This window comes from Salmo salar, chromosome ssa03 (genome assembly GCF_905237065.1).
Source record: "Salmo salar chromosome ssa03, Ssal_v3.1, whole genome shotgun sequence".
Classification (NCBI taxonomy): Eukaryota; Metazoa; Chordata; class Actinopteri; order Salmoniformes; family Salmonidae; genus Salmo; species Salmo salar.
This window is the reverse complement of record NC_059444.1, coordinates 97,744,688-97,759,442: the sequence shown is the minus strand read 5'-3', so window position 1 is coordinate 97,759,442 and position 14,755 is coordinate 97,744,688. Positions and strand designations below refer to the sequence as shown.

Genomic DNA, 14,755 nt, shown 5'->3' with positions numbered 1-14,755 from the left:
ATTCTTTAGTTGTGGACACTACATCACCACACTCCCTCTCTTCTTTAGTAGTGGACACTACATCACCACACTGCCTCTCTTCTTTAGTTGTGGACACTACATCACCGCACTACCTCTTCTTTAGTTGTGGACACTACATCACCACACTGCCTCTCTTCTTTAGTTGTGGACACTACATCACCACACTCCCTCTCTTCTTTAGTTGTGGACACTACATCACCACACTGCCTCTCTTCTTTAGTTGTGGACACTACATCACCACACTCCCTCTCTTCTTTAGTTGTGGACACTACATCACCACACTGCCTCTCTTCTTTAGTTGTGGACACTACATCACCACACTCCCTCTCTTCTTTAGTTGTGGACACTACATCACCACACTGCCTCTCTTCTTTAGTTGTGGACACTACATCACCACACTGCCTCTCTTCTTTAGTTGTGGACACTACATCACCACACTCCCTCTCTTCTTTAGTTGTGGACACTACATCACCACACTCCCTCTCTTCTTTAGTAGTGGACACTACATCACCACACTGCCTCTCTTCTTTAGTTGTGGACACTACATCACCACACTGCCTCTTCTTTAGTTGTGGACACTACATCACCGCACTCCCTCTCTTCTTTAGTTGTGGACACTACATCACCACACTGCCTCTCTTCTTTAGTTGTGGACACTACATCACCACACTCCCTCTCTTCTTTAGTTGTGGACACTACATCACCACACTCCCTCTCTTCTTTAGTTGTGGACACTACATCACCACACTGCCTCTTCTTTAGTTGTGGACACTACATCACCACACTCCCTCTCTTCTTTAGTTGTGGACACTACATCACCACACTCCCTCTCTTCTTTAGTTGTGGACACTACATCACCACACTCCCTCTCTTCTTTAGTTGTGGACACTACATCACCACACTCCCTCTCTTCTTTAGTTGTGGACACTACATCACCACACTCCCTCTCTTTAGTTGTGGACACTACATCACCACACTCCCTCTCTTCTTTAGTTGTGGACACTACATCACCACACTGCCTCTCTTCTTTAGTTGTGGACACTACATCACCACACTCCCTCTCTTCTTTAGTTGTGGACACTACATCACCGCACTGCCTCTCTTCTTTAGTTGTGGACACTACATCACCACACTGCCTTTCTTCTTTAGTTGTGGACACTACATCACCGCACTCCCTCTCTTCTTTAGTTGTGGACACTACATCACCACACTGCCTCTCTTCTTTAGTTGTGGACACTACATCACCACACTCCCTCTCTTCTTTAGTTGTGGACACTACATCACCACACTCCCTCTCTTGGTCCTTATCTTTGTAAGTCACCTTGATTTAGCACCTGTGTGTTTTATCAGTCTTTTTATTAAAATATTTAGCGAACTCCATGACAGCTAAAGCAAGGGGCTATAGCAGACTACAAATGCATGCTGGGCAGGGCATGCCCTCACTACTGGAGCGAAATTAGAGGGTGGAGAAGGCCGATGCTCCAGCCTTTGGGAATCTCACGCCGGGCTCCATACAAATTGGGCACGTTCCGCTCACCTATTCCATCCAAGAATGAAATGCTCTGAACCGACAATCTGACAGCGCTCTGAATTTACAAACACACAGAGCGTGCTCTGACACTCCAGAATGAATGTATGAACACACATAATTACAAATCATTTATAGACTGCAAATTGACCACAAATATAATATTTGACTAAAACATAATCATTTCAAACTTTGCTTACATTTGTGTACGATCACGTCTCTCTATTATGAATGGGAATACTTGGGAACAAATTTCCAAAATGTAAATAAATTGTAGCTGATATCCTGGTAAAAAAATATACAAATGCATATATTTTTTTTTACTGGGGGGGGAATAAAACCAGTCAGAACAGGGAGTCCTCTAAAATGAATGTGATTAAACATAACCTGCTCAGACAAGACAATGTTACCGGTCTATAGTCAGTAGTGTTTCAGTAGTGTTTCCGCTGTCACTTCATGATCTGGGACATTGGTTCTTATACTTCAAACCTTAAAATGTCTGGTAAGGTTAATGGCCTTAAAATGTAGCTTTGTTTTGAAATATTTATTTTTGAGATTTATTGAGGTGTGTGTTTTACACCTCCTGCTGTCTATTAAATAGGAACTACTTCCTTATTGACTTCAGATTGCTCTGTGCTGCTGAACGGTTTTGTCTTTGTCATTCTGCCAGTCCCTTGATTTATAGTGCAGTATAACATGCTTTTGTCATCTGTTTTGCCTTGTTGTCTTAACCACATGGAGTAATGGCATGTGTAACAAAGAGAACAAAGTGGAGGGAGAGAGAACGAGAGTCAGAGATTCAATAACGCAGTAAATCACCTGCTGGGTCCAACACGTAGAATCGTCAAGAAAATGTATAGAAAATGGGGGCCAATATTGGGTGGTCAGAGGCGATAGGACAGACCCCCGCTGCTAATCACAGTTGGTCTGCGACTCCCAGCGGTGCGTTTTCTCTTTAAGAGACAACATGAGGCAGATAGTAATACATGACTTTATTAGTTCACAAAACGGCCTTTTCAAATAGTTACAAAACAGGACATCATCTTTACTGAGCATCTAGAACTGTACAAAAACAAACAAAACAAGCAAGAGACAGTAAACTTACATACCAAATGGCACCCTATTCCCGACATAGTGCACTACTTCTGATCAGAGCCCTACATAGGGAATAGGGTGCCATTTCAGACGCAGCCTAAATCATCCAGTGACCGAGGCAAAGTGTCAAAACAACAGAGGATTGAAAGAAAAACAACTGATTTTAAATCATGTCAGAAATATCTAGAAAAACGAGTTGATTTGCTGATTCCACATCTGAGGGTTTGGAGTCAATTGTAAATCTGAATGACCAACATCACAAAGAATAATCCAGGGGGTCCAATCTAACCCTACAGCTGCAGGTTTCTGTTCCTACTCAACTGTAACAACTCATTCAACTAATCATGGTCTTTATTATAGAAATGCTATCAATTATTATTTATTTATTTTAGATTGATTAGTTGAATCAGGTTCTGTTAGTGCTTGGCCTGACGACTCAAACTGAATTCTTCCACTGCTTTAAGTTCCCTACATACTTCAGTCTGAGACTGACATCGTTGAAGTAGTTTGTGGTGATGTCAAAATGAGGGCTGTTGTACAAAACAAAGTCATCAGCGATTGGATCATCTCTAACCAATCAGAGTATCAAAATGAAGCTTTAGCCACATGTGTTCTGGCTCTGGTCCCAGAAACCGATGGGTTGGACCAATGAGACGGTCTAGTATGGATTTCCATTCTAGAAATGGTTGGGGAGTTTGGGTAGCCAGGCAATACAGCAGACCTTTTGTAGAGACGATTAGTCATCCCTGTTTAAAATGATTCAGCCGGGTTGCCAGGCCCGTCTCTGCACTGCCAGCTTCTGCAGACAGTCACAACAAACATATCTGGCATCCTGGCTAGCAATGACTGACACACCAACTGAAATTCAAACAGACCATCTGTATCCCAAATGGCACCCTATTGCCAATATAATGCACTACTTTTGACCAGAGCCCACCCTGTCTGTATGTTGTCATTCAGATGGACATATGTTTTCACATCAGGGAAACACAGCGTCGGTTTTTACATTCATCATGTAAATGTAGATGTTTCTATAGTAGGAGGTCAGAGTGCAAAACATCTAGAGAAAAGAATAAATAGTCTGTGTCCCAAATGGTACCCTACGAGAGAGACAGACAGCGAGAGAGAGAGAGAGAGAGAGAGAGAGAACACACAGACAGAGAGAGGGAGAGAGACAGAGACAGAGAGCGAGGGAGAGAGAGACAGAGAGCGGGAGAGAGACAGACAGAGACACAGACAGAGAGAGAGAGAGAGACACAGAGAGAGGGAGAGAGACAGACAGAGAGCGAGGGAGAGAGAGCGGGAGAGCGGGAGAGAGACAGACAGAGACACAGAGAGAGAGAGAGATACACACACAGACAGAGAGGGAGAGAGACAGAGTCAGAGAGAGAGACAGAGAGCGGGAGAGAGAGACAGAGACAGAGAGAGACACAGACAGAGAGAGGGAGAGAGACAGACAGAGAGCGGGAGAGAGACACAGACAGAGGGAGAGAGACACAGAGAGAGAGGGAGAGAGACAGACAGAGAGCGGGAGAGAGACACAGACAGAGAGCGAGGGAGAGAGAGCGGGAGAGAGAGACAGAGACAGACAGAGAGAGAGAGCGAGGGAGAGAGAGACAGACAGAGATAGACACAGACAGAGAGAGAGAGCAAGGGAGAGAGAGACAGACAGAGACAGACAGACAGACAGAGGGAGAGAGACAGACAGAGAGAGAGAGATATAGTGAACTATATAGGGTTCCATCTAGAACACAAGCAGAGTTCTGGGTCGGTACCGTAACATCACTATACAGGCAGTAGTATATAATGAGGGTCCAGAGTAGGCTTGGCTGATATACCGTATACCGCCGTATTTCAGAATACCCCCGGCATGATTTTCCATACCGTAAAATGTTTAAAATAATAGGAATTTGAAATAGTGTCCTTTGTGTGCACTCCTGGTAGTACCGTACGCCCCAGTATGGTACAGAAATGAAAGTGTGGCTAGCGCCCAACCCGACGCCAGAGGTCTCCCTGGTTATGTCAGGAGAAACCCCTGGCCATGTTGTATAGACTGTCAAAATAACCTTCATTTCAATCCCACGACCACTGTGGTCCTGCTACGAAAGCTACAGATCTCAACAGCCCCACTTAGTGGACGCAGACGATCACTGCAGGCCAACTGTCAGCAGGAGGGATCAATGAATAACAATTCATTCTATTCATTTCAATACATTCATTCTAATTCCACGTTGTGAAACATCCACAAAGTACAAAATATACCTGCAATTCTGACCTCATGTCATTTCCTACTGAATGAAGTCTACAACAGAAAACAAAGGTTTGTAGTCTGTAGCTCAGCAGCATCTCCCAGTGGTCTACAGACTACTTTAAAACAGGTCTAGAATAAATAAAAGCTTCCTTCTTCTCCTTCTTTCACACAGTGCAAAACAGATTTATCGACAGGCTTAACGTGTTGTGTCAGGGAGTCTTCAGAACGTGAGCGCCAACAGGTATAATGCATCGATAGGAGCCCTTTGTAAACTCATGACGTCATAATGGCTTTCGATAAGGCCACTAATCAACAAACTCAAAACGGCTGTCAGCAACAAGTCAGGATCATTATAAAACCACAGACATTAGCTCATCTTATAAGTCTTATGAAGCATTATGACTGCGATATGATGCATTATAGCCTTGTTGAGCAGGCAGAGAGAGAGACAAAGACGCTGTAGATGTTATGGTGAAAGTCAGACGGACTGTTTTGGCATCGGTGATTGACAAGGACCTCTGACCTCTAACCAATGGGAGTATCAGAATGCATAGATGGGGGGTCTCACAGGTAACTAGGCAACAGGTGACCACTGTAGTCTCTAGGTCGAGTGTGTGTGTGTGTGTGTGTGTGCGTGTAATAGTGTGTGTGTGTGTGTGTGTGTGTGTGTGTGTGTGTGTAATAGTGTGTGTGTGTGTGTGTGTGTGTAATAGTGTGTGTGTGTGTAATAGTGTGTGTGTGTGTGTGTGTAATAGTGTGTGTGTGTGTGTGTGTGTGTTTAATAGTGTGTGTGTGTGTTTGTGTGTGTTTAATAGTGTGTGTGTGTGTGTAATAGTGTGTGTGTGTGTGTGTGTGTAATAGTGTGTGTGTGTGTGTGTGTGTGTGTGTGTGTGTGTGTGTGTGTAATAGTGTGTGTGTGTAATAGTAGTGTGTGTGTGTGTAATAGTGTGTGTGTGTGTGTGTGTGTGTGTGTGTGTGTGTGTGTGTGTGTAATAGTGTGTGTGTGTGTGTGTGTTTTAGTGTGTGTGTGTGTGTAATAGTGTGTGTGTGTGTGTGTGTGTAATAGTGTGTGTGTGTGTGTGTGTAATAGTGTGTGTGTGTGTGTGTAATAGTGTGTGTGTAATAGTGTGTGTGTGTGTGTGTGTGTGTAATAGTGTGTGTGTGTGTGTGTGTGTGTGTGTGTGTGTGTGTGTGTGTGTGTGTGTGTGTGTGTGTAATAGTGTGTGTGTAATAGTGTGTGTGTGTGTGTGTAATAGTGTGTGTGTGTGTGTGTGTGTGTGTGTGTGTGTGTGTGGTAGTAATAATAATAATAGTAGTATGTGTATCATGTCTGAGCCAGTTGCATCTCCTCCAGTCCGTGCTTCCCCAGGTGGTAACGAGCCAAGTCCTTCCTAGTCACCAGACCTACAACCTATAGAGAGAAGAGACAGGTTATACCAGACCTACAACCTATAGAGAGAAGAGACAGGTTATACCAGACCTACAACCTATAGAGAGAAGAGACAGGTTATACCAGACCTACAACCTATAGAGAGACAGGTTATACCAGACCTACAACCTATAGAGAGAAGAGACAGGTTATACCAGACCTACAACCTATAGAGAGACAGGTTATACCAGACCTACAACCTATAGAGAGAAGAGACAGGTTATACCAGACCTACAACCTATAGAGAGAAGAGACAGGTTATACCAGACCTACAACCTATAGAGAGACAGGTTATACCAGACCTACAACCTATAGAGAGAAGAGACAGGTTATACCAGACCTACAACCTATAGAGAGACAGGTTATACCAGACCTACAACCTATAGAGAGAAGAGACAGGTTATACCAGACCTACAACCTATAGAGAGACAGGTTATACCAGACCTACAACCTATAGAGAGACAGGTTATACCAGACCTACAACCTATAGAGAGACAGGTTATACCAGACCTACAACCTATAGAGAGACAGGTTATACCAGACCTACAACCTATAGAGAGAAGAGACAGGATATACCAGACCTACAACCTATAGAGAGAAGAGACAGGTTATACCAGACCTACAACCTATAGAGAGACAGGTTATACCAGACCTACAACCTATAGAGAGACAGGTTATACCAGACCTACAACCTATAGAGAGAAGAGACAGGTTATACCAGACCTACAACCTATAGAGAGACAGGTTATACCAGACCTACAACCTATAGAGAGGAGAGACAGGTTATACCAGACCTACAACATATAGAGAGAAGAGACAGGTTATACCAGACCTACAACCTATAGAGAGACAGGTTATACCAGACCTACAACCTATAGAGAGAAGACAGGTTATACCAGACCTACAACCTATAGAGAGAAGACAGGTTATACCAGACCTACAACATATAGAGAGAAGAGACAGGTTATACCAGACCTACAACCTATAGAGAGAAGAGTTATACCACACCTACAACCTATAGAGAGACAGGTTATACCAGACCTACAACCTATAGAGAGAAGAGACAGGTTATACCAGACCTACAACCTATAGAGAGAAGAGACAGGTTATACCAGACCTACAACCTATAGAGAGACAGGTTATACCAGACCTACAACCTATAGAGAGAAGAGACAGGTTATACCAGACCTACAACCTATAGAGAGACAGGTTATACCAGACCTACAACCTATAGAGAGAAGAGACAGGTTATACCAGACCTACAACCTATAGAGAGACAGGTTATACCAGACCTACAACCTATAGAGAGACAGGTTATACCAGACCTACAACCTATAGAGAGAAGAGACAGGTTATACCAGACCTACAACCTATAGAGAGAAGAGACAGGTTATACCAGACCTACAACCTATAGAGAGACAGGTTATACCAGACCTACAACCTATAGAGAGAAGAGACAGGTTATACCAGACCTACAACCTATAGAGAGACAGGTTATACCAGACCTACAACCTATAGAGAGAAGAGACAGGTTATACCAGACCTACAACCTATAGAGAGAAGAGACAGGTTATACCAGACCTACAACCTATAGAGAGAAGAGACAGGTTATACCAGACCTACAACCTATAGAGAGAAGAGACAGGTTATACCAGACCTACAACCTATAGAGAGAAGAGACAGGTTATACCAGACCTACAACCTATAGAGAGACAGGTTATACCAGACCTACAACCTATAGAGAGAAGAGACAGGTTATACCAGACCTACAACCTATAGAGAGAAGAGACAGGTTATACCAGACCTACAACCTATAGAGAGAAGAGACAGGTTATACCAGACCTACAACCTATAGAGAGACAGGTTATACCAGACCTACAACCTATAGAGAGAAGAGACAGGTTATACCAGACCTACAACCTATAGAGAGAAGAGACAGGTTATACCAGACCTACAACCTATAGAGAGACAGGTTATACCAGACCTACAACCTATAGAGAGACAGGTTATACCAGACCTACAACCTATAGAGAGAAAGGTTATACCAGACCTACAACCTATAGAGAGAAGAGACAGGTTATACCAGACCTACAACCTATAGAGAGAAGAGACAGGTTATACCAGACCTACAACCTATAGAGAGAAGAGACAGGTTATACCAGACCTACAACCTATAGAGAGAAGAGACAGGTTATACCAGACCTACAACCTATAGAGAGGAGAGACAGGTTATACCAGACCTACAACCTATAGAGAGGAGAGACAGGTTATACCAGACCTACAACCTATAGAGAGGAGAGACAGGTTATACCAGACCTACAACCTATAGAGAGGAGAGACAGGTTATACCAGACCTACAACCTATAGAGAGAAGAGACAGGTTATACCAGACCTACAACCTATAGAGAGAAGAGACAGGTTATACCAGACCTACAACCTATAGAGAGAAGAGACAGGTTATACCAGACCTACAACCTATAGAGAGAAGAGACAGGTTATACCAGACCTACAACCTATAGAGAGAAGAGACAGGTTATACCAGACCTACAACCTATAGAGAGAAGAGACAGGTTATACCAGACCTACAACCTATAGAGAGAAGAGACAGGTTATACCAGACCTACAACCTATAGAGAGACAGGTTATACCAGACCTACAACCTATAGAAAGACAGGTTATACCAGACCTACAACCTATAGAGAGAAGAGACAGGTTATACCAGACCTACAACCTATAGAGAGAAGAGACAGGTTATATCAGACCTACAACCTATAGAGAGACAGGTTATACCAGACCTACAACCTATAGAGAGAAGAGACAGGTTATATCAGACCTACAACCTATAGAGAGAAGAGACAGGTTATACCAGACCTACAACCTATAGAGAGACAGGTTATACCAGACCTACAACCTATAGAGAGACAGGTTATACCAGACCTACAACCTATAGAGAGAAGAGACAGGTTATACCAGACCTACAACCTATAGAGAGAAGAGACAGGTTATACCAGACCTACAACCTATAGAGAGAAGAGACAGGTTATACCAGACCTACAACCTATAGAGAGAAGAGACAGGTTATACCAGACCTACAACCTATAGAGAGGAGAGACAGGTTATACCAGACCTACAACCTATAGAGAGGAGAGACAGGTTATACCAGACCTACAACCTATAGAGAGGAGAGACAGGTTATACCAGACCTACAACCTATAGAGAGGAGAGACAGGTTATACCAGACCTACAACCTATAGAAAGACAGGTTATACCAGACCTACAACCTATAGAGAGAAGAGACAGGTTATACCAGACCTACAACCTATAGAGAGACAGGTTATACCAGACCTACAACCTATAGAGAGAAGAGACAGGTTATACCAGACCTACAACCTATAGAGAGACAGGTTATACCAGACCTACAACCTATAGAGAGAAGAGACAGGTTATACCAGACCTACAACCTATAGAGAGACAGGTTATACCAGACCTACAACCTATAGAGAGAAGAGACAGGTTATACCAGACCTACATCCTATAGAGAGAAGAGACAGGTTATACCAGACCTACAACCTATAGAGAGACAGGTTATACCAGACCTACAACCTATAGAGAGACAGGTTATACCAGACCTACAACCTATAGAGAGACGAGACAGGTTATACCAGACCTACAACCTATAGAGAGACAGGTTATACCAGACCTACAACCTATAGAGAGAAGAGACAGGTTATACCAGACCTACAACCTATAGAGAGACAGGTTATACCAGACCTACAACCTATAGAGAGAAGAGACAGGTTATACCAGACCTACAACCTATAGAGAGACAGGTTATACCAGACCTACAACCTATAGAGAGAAGAGACAGGTTATACCAGACCTACAACCTATAGAGAGACAGGTTATACCAGACCTACAACCTATAGAGAGAAGAGACAGGTTATACCAGACCTACAACCTATAGAGAGACAGGTTATACCAGACCTACAACCTATAGAGAGAAGAGACAGGTTATACCAGACCTACAACCTATAGAGAGGAGAGACAGGTTATACCAGACCTACAACCTATAGAGAGAAGAGACAGGTTATACCAGACCTACAACCTATAGAGAGGAGAGACAGGTTATACCAGACCTACAACCTATAGAGAGAAGAGACAGGTTATACCAGACCTACAACCTATAGAGAGAAGAGACAGGTTATACCAGACCTACAACCTATAGAGAGAAGAGACAGGTTATACCAGACCTACAACCTATAGAGAGAAGAGACAGGTTATACCAGACCTACAACCTATAGAGAGAAGAGACAGGTTATACCAGACCTACAACCTATAGAGAGAAGAGACAGGTTATACCAGACCTACAACCTATAGAGAGAAGAGACAGGTTATACCAGACCTACAACCTATAGAAAGACAGGTTATACCAGACCTACAACCTATAGAAAGACAGGTTATACCAGACCTACAACCTATAGAGAGAAGAGACAGGTTATACCAGACCTACAACCTATAGAGAGAAGAGACAGGTTATACCAGACCTACAACCTATAGAGAGAAGAGACAGGTTATACCAGACCTACAACCTATAGAGAGAAGAGACAGGTTATACCAGACCTACAACCTATAGAGAGACAGGTTATACCAGACCTACAACCTATAGAGAGAAGAGACAGGTTATACCAGACCTACATCCTATAGAGAGAAGAGACAGGTTATACCAGACCTACAACCTATAGAGAGACAGGTTATACCAGACCTACAACCTATAGAGAGACAGGTTATACCAGACCTACAACCTATAGAGAGACAGGTTATACCAGACCTACAACCTATAGAGAGACAGGTTATACCAGACCTACAACCTATAGAGAGAAGAGACAGGTTATACCAGACCTACAACCTATAGAGAGAAGAGACAGGTTATACCAGACCTACAACCTATAGAGAGACAGAGCAGAGAACAGGTTATACCAGACCTACAACCTATAGAGAGAAGAGACAGGTTATACCAGACCTACAACCTATAGAGAGAAGAGACAGGTTATACCAGACCTACAACCTATAGAGAGAAGAGACAGGTTATACCAGACCTACAACCTATAGAGAGAAGAGACAGGTTATACCAGACCTACAACCTATAGAGAGAAGAGACAGGTTATACCAGACCTACAACCTATAGAGAGAAGAGACAGGTTATACCAGACCTACAACCTATAGAGAGAAGAGACAGGTTATACCAGACCTACAACCTATAGAGAGACAGGTTATACCAGACCTACAACCTATAGAGAGAACAGGTTATACCAGACCTACAACCTATAGAGAGAAGAGACAGGTTATACCAGACCTACAACCTATAGAGAGAAGAGACAGGTTATACCAGACCTACAACCTATAGAGAGAAGAGACAGGTTATACCAGACCTACAACCTATAGAGAGAAGAGACAGGTTATACCAGACCTACAACCTATAGAGAGGAGAACAGGTTATACCAGACCTACAACCTATAGAGAGAAGAGACAGGTTATACCAGACCTACAACCTATAGAGAGAAGAGACAGGTTATACCAGACCTACAACCTATAGAGAGAAGAGACAGGTTATACCAGACCTACAACCTATAGAGAGAAGAGACAGGTTATACCAGACCTACAACCTATAGAGAGGAGAGACAGGTTATACCAGACCTACAACCTATAGAGAGGAGAGACAGGTTATACCAGACCTACAACCTATAGAGAGGAGAGACAGGTTATACCAGACCTACAACCTATAGAGAGGAGAGACAGGTTATACCAGACCTACAACCTATAGAGAGAAGAGACAGGTTATACCAGACCTACAACCTATAGAGAGAAGAGACAGGTTATACCAGACCTACAACCTATAGAGAGAAGAGACAGGTTATACCAGACCTACAACCTATAGAGAGAAGAGACAGGTTATACCAGACCTACAACCTATAGAGAGAAGAGACAGGTTATACCAGACCTACAACCTATAGAGAGAAGAGACAGGTTATACCAGACCTACAACCTATAGAGAGAAGAGACAGGTTATACCAGACCTACAACCTATAGAGAGAGACAGGTTATACCAGACCTACAACCTATAGAAAGACAGGTTATACCAGACCTACAACCTATAGAGAGAAGAGACAGGTTATACCAGACCTACAACCTATAGAGAGAAGAGACAGGTTATATCAGACCTACAACCTATAGAGAGACAGGTTATACCAGACCTACAACCTATAGAGAGAAGAGACAGGTTATATCAGACCTACAACCTATAGAGAGAAGAGACAGGTTATACCAGACCTACAACCTATAGAGAGAAGCAGGTTATACCAGACCTACAACCTATAGAGAGAACAGGTTATACCAGACCTACAACCTATAGAGAGAAGAGACAGGTTATACCAGACCTACAACCTATAGAGAGAAGAGACAGGTTATACCAGACCTACAACCTATAGAGAGAAGAGACAGGTTATACCAGACCTACAACCTATAGAGAGAAGAGACAGGTTATACCAGACCTACAACCTATAGAGAGGAGAGACAGGTTATACCAGACCTACAACCTATAGAGAGGAGAGACAGGTTATACCAGACCTACAACCTATAGAGAGGAGAGACAGGTTATACCAGACCTACAACCTATAGAGAGGAGAGACAGGTTATACCAGACCTACAACCTATAGAAAGACAGGTTATACCAGACCTACAACCTATAGAGAGAAGAGACAGGTTATACCAGACCTACAACCTATAGAGAGACAGGTTATACCAGACCTACAACCTATAGAGAGAAGAGACAGGTTATACCAGACCTACAACCTATAGAGAGACAGGTTATACCAGACCTACAACCTATAGAGAGAAGAGACAGGTTATACCAGACCTACAACCTATAGAGAGACAGGTTATACCAGACCTACAACCTATAGAGAGAAGAGACAGGTTATACCAGACCTACATCCTATAGAGAGAAGAGACAGGTTATACCAGACCTACAACCTATAGAGAGACAGGTTATACCAGACCTACAACCTATAGAGAGACAGGTTATACCAGACCTACAACCTATAGAGAGACGAGACAGGTTATACCAGACCTACAACCTATAGAGAGACAGGTTATACCAGACCTACAACCTATAGAGAGAAGAGACAGGTTATACCAGACCTACAACCTATAGAGAGACAGGTTATACCAGACCTACAACCTATAGAGAGAAGAGACAGGTTATACCAGACCTACAACCTATAGAGAGACAGGTTATACCAGACCTACAACCTATAGAGAGAAGAGACAGGTTATACCAGACCTACAACCTATAGAGAGACAGGTTATACCAGACCTACAACCTATAGAGAGAAGAGACAGGTTATACCAGACCTACAACCTATAGAGAGACAGGTTATACCAGACCTACAACCTATAGAGAGAAGAGACAGGTTATACCAGACCTACAACCTATAGAGAGGAGAGACAGGTTATACCAGACCTACAACCTATAGAGAGAAGAGACAGGTTATACCAGACCTACAACCTATAGAGAGGAGAGACAGGTTATACCAGACCTACAACCTATAGAGAGAAGAGACAGGTTATACCAGACCTACAACCTATAGAGAGAAGAGACAGGTTATACCAGACCTACAACCTATAGAGAGAAGAGACAGGTTATACCAGACCTACAACCTATAGAGAGAAGAGACAGGTTATACCAGACCTACAACCTATAGAGAGAAGAGACAGGTTATACCAGACCTACAACCTATAGAGAGAAGAGACAGGTTATACCAGACCTACAACCTATAGAGAGAAGAGACAGGTTATACCAGACCTACAACCTATAGAAAGACAGGTTATACCAGACCTACAACCTATAGAAAGACAGGTTATACCAGACCTACAACCTATAGAGAGAAGAGACAGGTTATACCAGACCTACAACCTATAGAGAGAAGAGACAGGTTATACCAGACCTACAACCTATAGAGAGAAGAGACAGGTTATACCAGACCTACAACCTATAGAGAGAAGAGACAGGTTATACCAGACCTACAACCTATAGAGAGACAGGTTATACCAGACCTACAACCTATAGAGAGAAGAGACAGGTTATACCAGACCTACATCCTATAGAGAGAAGAGACAGGTTATACCAGACCTACAACCTATAGAGAGACAGGTTATACCAGACCTACAACCTATAGAGAGACAGGTTATACCAGACCTACAACCTATAGAGAGACAGGTTATACCAGACCTACAACCTATAGAGAGACGAGACAGGTTATACCAGACCTACAACCTATAGAGAGACAGGTTATACCAGACCTACAACCTATAGAGAGAAGAGACAGGTTATACCAGACCTACAACCTATAGAGAGACAGGTTATACCAGACCT

General features: G+C 43.0%; 1 protein-coding gene across 2 annotated transcripts in view; it reads right to left on the bottom strand.

The window, feature by feature from the left end:
• Nucleotides 1–6,175: 6,175 nt before the first annotated feature.
• The window catches only part of LOC106602010 (chloride channel 7), a 65,364-nt gene continuing 56,784 nt past the window's right edge, over nt 6,176–14,755 (bottom strand). For both annotated transcript variants that reach the window (XM_045715939.1, XM_045715940.1), the window contains one exon: nt 6,176–6,306. In XM_045715939.1, coding sequence (XP_045571895.1) covers nt 6,220–6,306 — 87 coding nt within the window. In that variant the 3' untranslated portion in view covers nt 6,176–6,219. The remainder of the gene's footprint in view (nt 6,307–14,755) is intronic.